The sequence below is a fragment of the Lissotriton vulgaris genome, chromosome 1_1 (assembly GCF_964263255.1).
Source record: "Lissotriton vulgaris chromosome 1_1, aLisVul1.2, whole genome shotgun sequence".
Taxonomy (NCBI): Eukaryota; Metazoa; Chordata; class Amphibia; order Caudata; family Salamandridae; genus Lissotriton; species Lissotriton vulgaris.
Window position 1 is genome coordinate 452,575,628 of NC_141685.1, and position 13,912 is coordinate 452,589,539.

A 13,912-nucleotide genomic window follows, 5' to 3' on the forward strand; every position below is an offset into this window, starting at 1 on the left:
TCCCGCCAAAAGAAGCCTTCAATTCAAGAGAACCACTTCTGCTGATCAATCATTTGGTCTCCACAGTAGTCCTCCTATTAAGCACTTACCTGCTACAACAGACCATATTAAGAGTCTGGTTCGCTTTGGCTGTAGTGATGTACTACAGACTGCTTCTACTGAACAAAATCTGAATCTAACTAAATTAGAGGCAAGGCCACATTGCTGCAAATTCATCAACACTGAGAATGCCAGAGAAAAACCATAATAGAGAAGATCTAGAGATCTATCAGTACACCATCCTTGTTGATTCCCAAGCAGAAGAAACCGACACCAATATTCTGATTTTTCTCACAAGAATATTTATCAAGGGGGGCCTGAGGATATACTTAATCGCAGTTACAACCTCCACCTTTTTCATTATAACCTGGCTGTCGGCATTAACTTCAGACATTCTCAGGATTCCGTTTGTACAATGCGCACTTAAGTTGTAAAAAGAGGCCACACTTATTATTTTAAAGGAATATTGATTTTTTTAATGTTTCTTTTATGTAATATTTTAATCTACGAAACCTAATCCATTACTTACTGCCATAAGTCTACAAATGCTGAAATTTTACTTAACTTTTTATCCCTGTGCACAAAGGTAACCTGGAGAACTTCAGAAATATTAAACAGGGTATTCAATCACAAAAATCTACTATCAAAATGGAGGAGCATATTGAGCAAAAAACCTGAGAAAAATATCCTTCGATATTAGCTTCCCAAGATAAAATAAATCTTGGAAAGGAAGTAGCCTGCAGTATTCAAAGGAGTGCATTATCTCACGTTACAATTACCAGAAGCAATTCACATCACGATTACTTTTTCGAAGTATTTGGAACCCCAGAAGTCCAGTGTAGCTTTTTGGTAGACCATCAGAGGGGCTGTCAACTTATACTTCGACTGTTATAAAAGCAAGAGGGAGACTGCGAAACTTGACATTTCCTTTCTTTCATACTATTGCTATAGGCTTTTACCAATAGTATCCTACATATTGAGTTCAAGGTATCTCATTTTTCTATTTCAATATACACAACATTGATCAAAAAGCAGCAGTGAAATACGTTTTGTAAGAGTTTGAATCAGTAATTTGCACTTTTTCACACTTTGATGTGATAATAGGTGACTTTAATCTCACACTACTGAATAAAGATAGCTTTGTGCAGCTCATAAACACAATACCTTCAGAATAAATCCATTTAAGCAAAATCCTTCGGGAAAATAAATTGCTGATAATCTTACAAGATTGTCAGTGGGCCCCTTGACACTTTGTAGTAAGTTCCCTGCCGCAAGCAGAATGACTCCCCAAACACTGGGCCGAAATCTTTTCTAGATTATAAATGTATGTGGTAGATACTTCTCCCTCTCTACTAGGACATTAGGAATTGGAATGAATGGGGAGTTATTCCTTATTTGCGATTAGCAATTTGCTAATCACAAATAAGGAATAAGTAGGAATCGCATTTTTTGGGCTATTCCTACATGAATCCCGTTTTGCGAGCCTGTAATAGCGATTCCTTATGAATCGCTATTAGAGACTCGCAAAACGGGTCTTTCATGAATCAGGCTGTATATCTTGCAACTCTATTATGATGACCAGCTCTCACCCCAATTCCCTCCCCCCCCCGTGAGAGATACTCAACATCATAGTAGTGAAAAGAATATCAAAGAATCTTGCGATAACCTCTTTAACCCAAAAAGTTATTAAAGTGCTGAAAGGTCGAATGGGGCCCTGGGGGTAAATGGCAGAGGTGGGCAGAACTAGATTATGTGGAGTTCTGCAGGTGGAATCCACAGTTGCACTGATTTTTAGCACTGGCACATAACCTGTTCTGCAGGACTGTACCAGGAAAGCCCAATTTTATTGTAACCGATGTTTGAAAAAAGAGTATTAGACGTTGCATTGATGCTCCTAAGCACCGTTTCAATAGTTTCAGCAGTCAACATTCGACAAATCACGGACCTATGCCAAACGGATAGATTTTTTTAGAGACATTTCCATGAATCGTGTTTAGTATTAATGCTTTTCCCTCGAGTATATAGTGTATAACTTTGTTGTTGTTTGTCATAGTAAAATAATCTTATGTCCGTCAAAGATTTAACACGGTCGAGGAACAGGACTGTAAAATTGGTTTGAAGACTTTGAACTTGCTTATTTATTTTATTGTACTCTTTTTATTTTAAAGGAATATTGATTGTTTTAATGTTTCTTTTATGTAATATTTTAATCTATGAAACCTATTCCATTACTTACTGCCATAAGTCTACACATGCTGAAATGTAACTTAACTTTTTATCCCTGGGCATTACTTGTATATACCGCAAATTTCTCACTATGTTTTTTTCCAAAATTGTTACATTTTAAGATTTGCAATGCAAACGCGAAACCCAGGAATTGCAGTAAATTACACAAAGAAACTATTACAGTCAAGAAATGTCTTAACTTCTGAATGAACTTACTAGAACCACTCCTCCGCATCTATTGATGCCCTAACAAATTGACCACTTTGACCCTCCGGTCTTCATCAAGGTAGTAGCCCGAGGTAGGAAGTCCCCCCGGATTAATGGATTGGCTCATGTCCCATCTGTGTCAGGCACCTTGCTTCCTGTCTCTGACTTGACATGCACCATCCTTGTGAAGAAATATCTACACACTATGACCAAAAATAGGAGACTTGCATGCCCTCACAGTCCCATGAACAGATAGATGTAAGGGAGAGTATTGAGTGGGGAACCTAAGTAAAAGCCATAGAGTTTTTTTCTGTAGGCAAAACTCATGCAAGTCCATATTATGGGAAAACCAAACTAACACTGAAAGTAAAACTGTTAGAGTACCATCACGGAGGCCCTCAGACTGATTAATGAAAAACAGAAGAGTCTTAAATCCAAGTCAAACTGATCCCTTCAGTTCCTGGATGAAACACATTTATGAGTTTAGGTCAAACATTGCTGGAATCCTTGCCCCAGTCTTTTCTGTGTGTAAAGGTTTAATCCTCCTCTTGGGTATGTTGTTGATGGCCCCTGCATATTTTAATAATAGTTAGCACTTACCTCTGAGAGCTGATGGTGGAACTTAAATCCATTTGCACCTCTTTTGCTCCCAAATAATGTCCAGAAGATTTTAGCCTGGCTGGGGATTCTACGATCGCGCAGGATTACGTCCTTGGGCTGGGCCAAGAACCTGCTTCTCCTGATGGCCTTCGTTTGCATGGAGACACTGGAATCCCATATCTGGGGTTCATGATCAGTCCAGATACCACATGCAGATGTTGTGCTACTTGGACAGGGACATCTGTTTACAATGCTGTTGACTGGATTAAAACCCCAAAACCTCAACTGTTGACTTTGATTTATCCTGTCGAACAAGTGACATTAGGAATCTGAAGAAGTCTGTAAAAACCAAAGGGGGTGGTGGACCAGTGTCTGAAACATGGACAACCATGAACTGATGCCAGCACACAAGGTGGCACGACATGTAGGTCCGTGTTGTCCCTTCCTAGGTCGGCCGTGCTGCAACAAACTTGTGTGGTGGTTCCTAGTGGTGCTGTAGAGTTACTGTCAAGTGAAAAGGTTTCCAGATCTTGTCTGTTGCTTGGAAATAATCAGGCGAGGTACCTGTGGGAAGATATAGTACTTACCACGAACAAGGTTACAGAAGACCAATGATTAATATTTGTTTGCATTTTTCCTTCAATAGAAAAGTAGTGAAATAACTGTGAGCATATTATTTTTCATACAAGCTACACAGCCTGAGGGATAGTATTAATTTGGCACTCTTATTTCGTCAAATAAAAACCGATCTCAGTGATTTGGATACAGCAAGTATTTTAATGTAAGAAAAAATCTATCCACATTAGGCTAAAACTAAACATGTGTTCATTGCTAACCTGTTTTATTAGACCTATGTTCAAAGATAGTCTTAAACTTTTTTTGTCTGCATTCAGAAGAATTGCATCCTTTTTGAGGTAAAACCCAGTGTGTGCCACGGTGAGAAGCGGACCTGGTGGCCAAGCAGTTCGTTGAGTTGTGGTATCCTGTTTCAGTAATTGATTTTTGCTTCTTCACTGTACTATATATATTTTTTTAAAGTGTTTGTTACATTCCTTAGTTTTTCAGTGGTAAAAAGGAAATCTATTTTTCTTAGAAATAACTCTAGTGAGGTGGTGTCTTTCCGGAACAGTAAGGCACATTAACTGAGCATCTTACCTTTTGCATATCCCATTACAATGATTTGTTAGGCGTAATTGTTTATCTGCAGGAATACAAGTTTCAAATGATTATGGTCAAAGGCTTATGGAAAAAACCTTGGTTGAAAGACACTTTTGGTTCAGACTGTTGACCAGTACCAGCTTGGTAGTTTAGTCTGCCCTGTTCCCATGATGCACTGGGCCAGGGACAGACTGATTTGCATATAGCCAGGTTCTGAGCTGGGATGGTGCAGTGAGATAAATAACGGTGATGGATCAAGCCCTGATCTTTGGACTGGGTAAGAGTGGTCTGCTTAATTCAGACACTCTGTTCATCACCACCCCCTTTTCTGAATCGTTGTTGACCAGTAAGCAAGCAGAGAAAATTTTAAGAGCAAAAAAAGACAAATTGTCATCCGTCCATCCATGTGCATAGCTGGAAAGTGGTCCATGTCATGTGTGCCACCTTTTAGCCACTAGAACTTTGGCAAACATTTTGGGTCTTATATATTTAGTGTTACCATTATCCTTTGTCTTAAAAAACCTAGCATGTTAACCTCTGATGGCATAAAAATCCTGCACTGGTTGAAGACGTTACATATGACATGGGGGACAGCAACATTTTCCCCACACCCCTCATTGCCTACCTGTTGTACAATTCCCTATGCCCCAATATTGCACACGCCCTGTGCCCCTGCATAGTACATCGCCCAGTGTCCTCTAGTGGCGCATCACTCCGTGCCCACTTGTGGTGCGTCACCAGTGTTCCCAGCGCCACATAGACTTGTGCTCCCCTTGTGCTGCTCATCTCATATAACCTTGCAATCTCGGTTTCAAATCCTACTGTGCCCTCAGCCATACACAATTATGTATGTTTGTGTGCACGGATGCCTGTATTTTGATTGGATTTTATGAACATTAGTTATTATAGCTGTGTTGATATGTGCATGTTGGTGTGCCTATCCACCCTTATGTTGAGTATCTCCTTAAAAGCATCCACTATATAAAATCCCCCTACAAGTCTTCTACTCCTGTCTGATTAAACCAGATTGTGTAATATGTGCACAATATTGCACTTGGCAGAATACACATCTACATGTGCATGTTTCTTCCAGACACTGAGGTGCCCCTGTCAATCTTGTCATCCTATAAATCTCTTTCACTGAAGGTCAGTTATGTTGACCTCCGAGTCAGGCTATTGAATCTCCACGCCATTTGTGTCGTTAATTATTTCCTATTTGAGGTTCTTACTTGGAGCCAAATTATTCCTTTCATTATTCTTTTATATAAAGCAACAGTAAAACAAGGTGTTTGAATACCAGTACATTGTTTGTCTGTATGCCCATGCACTATACAAAACTCAAGCCTATTGGTTTTGTTGCATGTTTAAAACTATAAACATCAAGCACTGTGTTTTTGGGAGTGAAAAAGGTTATTTAAAAGATATAGTTTAGCACTTTAAAGAAAACTTTCCTAGACACAGTTTTCCTGCAGCCAATCAGGTACGTCTGTTCGGCCGCCTTCAGCAGTGTGAAGTTCATTAGCTGAGAAGATGAGACCACATTTTACCTAAACTGATGAATCTCTTGAGTTTTCACAATTTTTCCTACACCTTGAGGAAAACTGCTGCTTGAAGCCCACCATGTGCCAATCCAGTTATATAACTCGTTTCCACCTTCTACTTTACCAGGGTTGCCAAAGCAACAAAGATCGCATTGTATGAAACCCCAACAGGCTGGAAATTCTTCGGAAATTTGATGGATGCAAACAAATTGTCCCTTTGTGGAGAGGAAAGTTTTGGTACAGGTAAGTGCTGTATTTTTTTCTGGACTTGTATGCATATGATTTTTATCGAGTGCAAATATTTCACCTAAATGAACAATTTATTTCAAAACACAAGTACATGCTGGCGTTAGATGATATTGAGTAACTGTTCAAGTTGTTTCTAATGTCAAGTAAAAGTGTTGTGTATTAACTTACATGTACAAGGTCAGTGTGTCGGGTTTCATTTTGTCTTGAAATGAGCAGTCCCCCTGCACAGAAAGGCGCGCTCGTCGACTTCAGCAGGAAGTGGGAGGCCCCACCGCTTGCGCTGCAGAGGATCCTGGGGGAATTACGTAAACTGCAGCTCTGAACTAGTTTTTGCAACTCTGGTGGTCAGAATAACACTTCTAGTGTTTTCTTTGTAGGAAATATATTTATACAGTTGAATCCCCAATTACTGAAATGAGATCAACTCCAGGCAGGGAGATCTATTTAATGGTTATGTCTTCCATTAAAAGCAAAGGCGGGCTCAGTGTGGCTTTCAGTACATCTGTACAACCAAATGTAAAATAACAGATTTATTGTGGGTTTGCTAAAAACATTTGTTAGAACATCTAATCTATAAATATCTTGTATATTAAAAGAAATTCCAGACACTTGTCTGTTTTTCACAAATTTTCGTTCCTTGAGGGAGATTGATGTACTTGTGTGTTGGCAATGACCAGGACCACTGGACGCAGCAGGGGAGGACCACTTATGTGGAAGAGTTGACTAAACTATGCAGCAAGAAAAGGCAAATTATGTGGCGTAATGCAGCATATCTTCTACCCGTATTACTTCATTCTTATTATCACTGTCTGAGAAAAGATTTCACTTTATTAGAATTTGTGTAACACACAAATACAGCAATAAGCAACTGAGAAAGGATGAATCAACCTTTCCAAAGGACCTTCCACTGATCGTCCCGCTATGTTTTTCAAACTTTTGATCTGTTAGAGGGTCTCCAACCTTTTCTGTACTGAGATCTAATTATGTTAAATGAAACGCATTGAGAGCTACTAATACTATTAGTGTTGTATAATCTCCATTTTTTTTATATGTATATTCAACCAAGCAGAAGCTTTCTAATTTAATAAGCTGGGCTGCACACAGGTGAGCTACTCGGAGGTAGCTGGAGAGCTACAGTAGCTTACAAGCTACTGGTTGGAGACCCTTTAGACCTAGAAACACTTTTTTTGCTAAAAGCTGCAGATTTTGCAGCAGATGTGGCAGGAAAATGGGACCAATGCAGGAAACCAATAGTTATGTAGACAATGCAGTGGCCACAGAATCTCATAATTCCAATTACCCTGCAAGTGACTTATCTTATGATATTTAAACGGAAAGTTATTTTGGGCACATGTGCTTTGTCCATAATCATTCCTGTAACAGGTGACGTTTGTTTTTAATTTCAATGGTGCCTAGGGTATTATGTCTCTTCCCTTGGTTATTAACAATGGCTCAAGTTAGTTCGCTTTCTCTCTTTTTTTTTTCTTTCTCTCTTTTTCTCCCTCATTCTCTCTCTCTCTCTCTCTCTCTCTCTCTCTCTCTCTCTCTCTCTCTCTCTCTCTCTCTCTCTCTCTCTCTCTCTCTCTCTCTCTCTCTCTCTCTCTCTCTCTCTCTCTCTCTCTCTCTCTCTCTCTCTCTCTCTCTCTCTCTCTCTCTCTCTCTCTCTCTCTCCTCTCTCTCTCTCTCTCTCTCTCTCTCTCCCCCTTTCTGACGGGATCGAGCCGCAACACAATGAGGAGATATACCAGTTGTGTTAAAATACTACATGTTTCTGAATTAGAGAGGCTTGTTTGGTCCATTCAGGAGCCAAGGTAAGTCTGGACTGCAGCAGGGTGTGCTCCACCGACTGCAACCTTGCCTGTCCCCTTGAAATAATGGTAGGATACCCTAGTGGGTTAAGCCGCATCTACTTCTGTGTAACCAGAAGATCAACATTTTAATTGTGTCTAGGTTAACCAAGCCTGATCTTGTTTCCTTTTGTTAAAGATGCAGGATCTATCTCTCAAAGCGTGGTCAAGAGGGGGTGGCTTGAGAGGGATAATTATGATCTCTTGTTCCAATGATTTTCTATAACAAGCATTGACATAGCCAATAGGTCTCACCTTTGGGATCTTATAAGTGTTTAGCCATGCAACAGTTGATGTTGCACCAAGGATATTGTGCTGCATAGCTAAATACTTATAAGGTCCCAAAGGCGAGACCTTTTGGCTATGCCAATGCTTGTTTTTAATTTTTATTGGGAGCATATGGCTACAACTTTCAGGCACAACAAATACATGTATTCTTATTATTTTTGTAGCATATGCTTGCAACAAAATATTTTACAAAATCTAACCATCACGCTAGCTTGGCAAGGCAAGATCTATTGATTTTCTGATGCTTGTTTCACACTTGCACTCTGCCAGGATGGCACGCCCACTTGCGCGAACCTCACAGAGCCACATAGACTGTTATCTCTTGTCTCTGACAGACTGCTCTGCCAGCGATCCTGTAAAGGGGGGCCTCGGGTGACTCACACCACGGAAATCCTATGGGGCGAAAATTGCTGGGTAGGTACCAAGAGGGGTTGGAGATACGTCCAAATAGAAAACAACTCAGGCGGCAAACACTGGGAACCTTACTCCAAGCCACCTTTGCCCTACCAAGAACATGATACATAAATACAGAATATAACAACCTCAATACCTCGGCGTGTCAATACCCCTATAACATAGCAGTATGAATAGCCTGTACAGGTCTGATATTGGGGTGGCAGGTGGCAGCTTCATCCTTTCTCTTTTGCAGGGCAACTTAACGAGTATTTTAAAGTCGGTTAACAGTAACCCATGTTATCGTCCGTGGCTTGAAGGGTCGCCCTGTAATTTAACTAACTCTGCCCCAGCCCGAAGAGCACAACGTGCGACTGAGCTCAAACGGCGTGGCATCATTTAGTCTTTGATAGTCCATAAATGACTAAGTACCAATTTTACATGCCAGCCAGCCTGCATCGTGGCTCATAAATCCTTAGGTTTCCATACCCCTCTGCCCTGCTAGTCATACAGAGGCGACACTGGCTCGACAAGTGACTCACAGAGTCCGACCCCTAGTGGCCTTTCAGAGGCACTGCTCCAACAGGTGGTAGTCACTGTCAGTTTTTCAGAAGCCCAGGTTTGACACTTCAGCAAACCCGTGCAACTTACCCTTTGCCATCCCTCTAAGCAATTAGGCATTTTTGGGCTCTCTGGAGCCAAACTCTATTTCCTCAAAGCTAATCCGTCTCCACAGACCGCCACATTGTGCACTCGCACACAGTGCAATATCGCCATCCTTCGGCCACCAGCTGTAAGCAGAAAACCGGATATTTCATTTGATATTCTGAACATAGAAGTAATAATAATAAATAAGGGGAGGGGGTTGGAGCATGGAGAACATGGACAACAGGAGGGGGGGTGCGAGGATGGAGATTACGGACAATGGGAGGGGGCCTCCTATCCCGGGGCTCACAGTGCCCCAGGCTGTTCTGCACTAAGCACGAGCACGAAAGTGAAAGCTATTAGAAACAAGCGCTGTTTACAGAAAACAGTGCTCGGAGGCGCGGCCACAATGTGAACGCGATGAAGCCTTTGAAATAGGAAAGCGAACAGATGGAAACAGATGGTGCAGCTGCTCGCTCCTGCAAGGTAAACGCCATATATGCACGAGTGCTCATTGGAAACAGCACTTTTTTGGAAACTCGTGCATGTACTGCACTGAGTGATTCCAAGAGGTCATCTTTTAGGCGCTGCCTAGCCGAGACCTAAAAAATAAAAGAGGAGTATTTGTATAGTGCAAGTAGCTACCCAACAAGGGTGTCGATGAGCTAACTGAGTAATCTGATTGAGTTAACAAAATAACTAGGTTTTCTGACCCTTACAGAACCTAAAACATTGACTTTTTAACCAAAGAGGAGGAGAATTCAGTACTTTGGGGCCACATATCTCCCTGTCAGTTTTAGGAAATAAGCTGAACCTTTTACGGAGCAGCTTCATCTAAGCATAGTGTCTGTTTGGGCATCTAGTGATTGATTATGGATTGAATTAAAGCCGGCTTCCGTTATGGCAGGCGCTGAGAATAATGCGAAAGGCTCTAAAATTCAGCCGTTGCTTAACAGGCAACCAATGCAGGACACTAGATTTGGAGAAATGGTATTGTGTGAAAGAATGCTAGGTATGAGCCTTGCAGAAAGATTCAGAATTGGTAACCTACAATGTAATGGTCTTTGGGCAAACGGAGATGTAAAGAGGTGCATTACTCTGTGCCTGAAAGACATTCACTTGGACCACTTAACTGCAAGTGTCTGATAGAAGTAGAGGGAGTGTCTTTTATAACATATGGAAGCTCTAAAAGCAAGAGAATTAAGGGTGTTTTTTGGCCTCATAAAAGACAGAGGTATCCATTAGGGCTCTTAGGTATTCCTTTTTCCTGACTCTTTAGGACATGGGCCTCACCTAGTTTCAAGGGCCAGCAAGCGCAGAACCATACAATGGAGGCAGCTCCAGAGAAAAGCATCTTGGCTTTATCTTCATTTAGGTTTTTTCAACTTTTAAAATCAATATTTAATTCATGAGCCGGGGCAGGCAAGCAAGTGTGTAAACTGCAGGCGGAAGCAGAGGACTGATCTGCAAAAGAGAGTATAAACTGTGCGGCCCTGCACTGGACAGGAGAGAACAAACAGCCCTCCGAATTAGGTCAGCCAGGCAAGTAAGGTAGATATTAAAAGGTGCAGGGCTAAGCAATAAGACTTGTGGTAGCAAACACATTAGAGGCTAGATTGAGAACAAAATGCTGACAAGTCAACCTATTGGAAGTGATCCTTCAAGAAAGAAGAAAGCTGCATAGTAAGTGCTTCATCTTGAATGCCGATGGAACAAATCCTTAGTCTGAGTAGGAGATGGTATCAATGGCAGGCTAGGATTTAACAGCGATAGTGCTTCACTCCATTTTCTGTCCAGCATCCTACAAATATCATCTGTGATGGCAGGTAAAGCTAACTCAATACTGTGCAGAGGACAGAAGCCAAATTGTGAGTTGTCCAGGACATTGTTCCATTCTATGAATGCACAGAATTAACTTTTCTGTACGATCTGGAGGGAAAAGATAAGAGAAATGGGATGATAGTTTCTAAGAAGACTCTACTGTAGATCTTTTTAGCATTGGATAACCATCACGTTTTTCTACATAAGAAACACTGATGACATAGTCAAAGGTGCATCACAAAGGAGAAGCTGTAGGGCTAAAGATTATATCAGGCTAAAGATCTGTGTGAGACTGAGATGAATAGGTGAACCAGACTCAATCGTAGCCAACTGTGCCAGTGGTATAGAGCTTTGCAGGATAGAATTGTGAGAGTAGGTTATAGCTAAGGGAGGAAAAGGATACTCTAGTATCTGTTGTTAATGAAGGCTCCTCATAGGTACAAAAATGATACATACAAAATGTTCTCTTCAAAAAGGAGAGCTAGATTCACAATTTCATAGAGGAGGAAACTAGGTGAGGGTAAAGGCTGTTTACATTCTTAAACATTTCTAAAGCAGAATTCTCTGCAATAATAATGGTCTTACTGCAGAGTTTTGTATAAACTTGGAGCTACTTTCTGTGTGCCTATTTTTGACTGGATTATAGTTTCTTCCATGGCTATTCCAATGCTTTACACAGTCACCTGACTGAAGATAGGCCCTCAAAGTACAGATGAGCAGTGGAAACAGCCCTATGAGACCATATACCCATAAGACCATAGGGCATTCATATCTAAAGCAGATGTAATCCAGCTATTAAAATGTTATGTGCGAACATTCGTGCCTAAACTAGATGTATAGGGACCAAGATGATTTTGCATGACATGTTAAACTTGAATAGAATAAAATTTGGTCCATAATGCAACTATTTGCTACACCTGCAAGAGGGGTCTCTTGCTTAATATATAGAAGGGATTGTAAAGTGGTCAGTCTAGGAATAAGCCACAGTAGTCAAAACATGCCCTACCTTTTGTGTTGGAGACCAGATCAGTTGGGTTAAGCCCAATGCGTCCAGGGCATGAACTAAACTACTTGTGTTTGATTTCAAAGTAATTTCGCGCCAAATATAAAATCTTCAGGAGAAGTAAATTGCAGTACTTGAGTACAAAAGGTGAGGTGTTTTCTGGTACGGCAGTGCCAACGTTCAAGGATGGGTTAGGAGGCCAATAGATTAGGTGGCCTGAAGGGGGAACATTAGGGGATAACGCAGTTTGTAAAAATTACATTTCTGCAAGCCTGAAGGGAGGAATATTTATAGTGGTTAGTCAGGGAAGAAATTGTGCCCATTACTAAAGAAAACAAACCTGGAACCTGGACCTGGACCCTCTTAACCCTGATGTTAGAATTGGGCGTCTCTGGTTGGCACAGGTAGTTACTTGTGACAAGCAGGGACCCTCTCCTAGTCCGGGCAAGGGAATTATTCTCTCAAAATAACCCCTGCTCACCCTCTAGGTGGCGTGGCGCAAGCAGTTAAGGCTTATTTCAGAGGCGATGTAAGTTAAGCAGTTGTGACCACATACAGTAACCCAGTGACAACACTACAAATGGACAACACACAGGTTTTATATTCAAAATAAGTATACTTTTTATAGAGTTATCACAAGACCAATAAACAACAAAAAAATCCACAGTACTATTAAGTTTCAAGAGTTCAGGTTAAAAAGGCTTAATTCAAGGTTCTGTGCGAGTCGGTAGCCTTGTCCGGCTACAGCGTTGCTGAAAAGAACACCGAGTCTAACAAATCCAGCGGACCAGGCCCACTCAAATGTCGACAGACTCACTCACAGTACCTTTTCCTTGAGGCGGCCGGCATGGATGTGCGAGCCCGTTCCGGGGTTCGTCGCGGTGCAGAAAAAGAAAGCGTTGCAGGTCACGGTGTCCTTCCAGTCGTGGTGCACGCTACGGCTCGTTGACGCTGTTGAGACTGAGTCCGTGAGCTCAGAGCTTGCGTTGTTAGAGGCAAACGTTGCTCGTTGCAGTGCTTCCATCTTTATGGTGTAGCGACAGAGCTGGGGTTCGGGAGCTGGCGTTGGTCAGTCCGGATAGTGGTGCTAGTCAGGCGGTGCGTCGCGAAGCGTGTGAGGCGGTGCCCAACTCCGGTGTGGTCACAGGACTCTAAGTCAGCAGCAGTGACCGCGTCGGTTAGACCAGTTCGATTCGGTGTAGTGAGGCGTTGCACATCTCGGGGTCCTTCCAGTCACGGTGCAGGCTACGGCTCGTTGACGGCATCAAGACTGAGTCGGTGAGCGCCGAGCTTGAGTTGTTCGAGGCGGACGTTGTTTGGTGCAGTGCCTACAGGACACCGGTCTGGTCCTGAGAGCTGGTCACAGCTCCCTGCCTCTGTAGCCAGCAGCAATTCACAAAGGCTGGTGTAGTCCACTGGTCCTGGGACTTCGGTCAGGGAGCAAGCTCTCTTCCAAGCCCTTGGATATCTTTGCACATGTTGAAAGAAAAGTAAAAAGTTCTTTCTGTTCTCTTTGGCAGTCAGGCAACCACTGCAGGCCAATCCCCCAAGCAGCACTTCAGCTTGGGATTAGTCTCTCCTCAGTTTCTTCAGGTTCCTTCTCCTCAGCAGAGGTTTCGTCTTGTAAGTCCAGAAGTGATCTAATTTCATGGGATCAGGGTCCCAATACTTATACCCCTAAATCCTTTTTTCTCTGAGGGGAGCGGGGCCTGTGCCCAGTTCAAGCCAGTTCTGAAGTACTCTGTTTACCAGACTTTTCCTTTCACCACGCAGTGCAGGCACATCAGACGCCCCACAGGAGGTGGAGCCAGCATTGTGGAAGGCAAGTACAGTCCATGAGCACTTTGTTGACAGTCTTCCTTCTCTTCTTTCAGTGTGCAGGGCAGAGACATCAG

The 13,912-nt window shown here is 42.2% G+C and overlaps 1 protein-coding gene across 2 annotated transcripts in view; it reads left to right on the forward strand.

The window, feature by feature from the left end:
* Positions 1-13,912, forward strand: part of PGM1 (phosphoglucomutase 1) — a 299,899-nt gene that overhangs the window by 198,951 nt on the left and 87,036 nt on the right. For both annotated transcript variants that reach the window (XM_086953582.1, XM_086953578.1), the window contains exon 7: positions 5,899-6,014. In XM_086953582.1, coding sequence (XP_086809708.1) covers positions 5,899-6,014 — 116 coding nt within the window. The remainder of the gene's footprint in view (positions 1-5,898; positions 6,015-13,912) is intronic.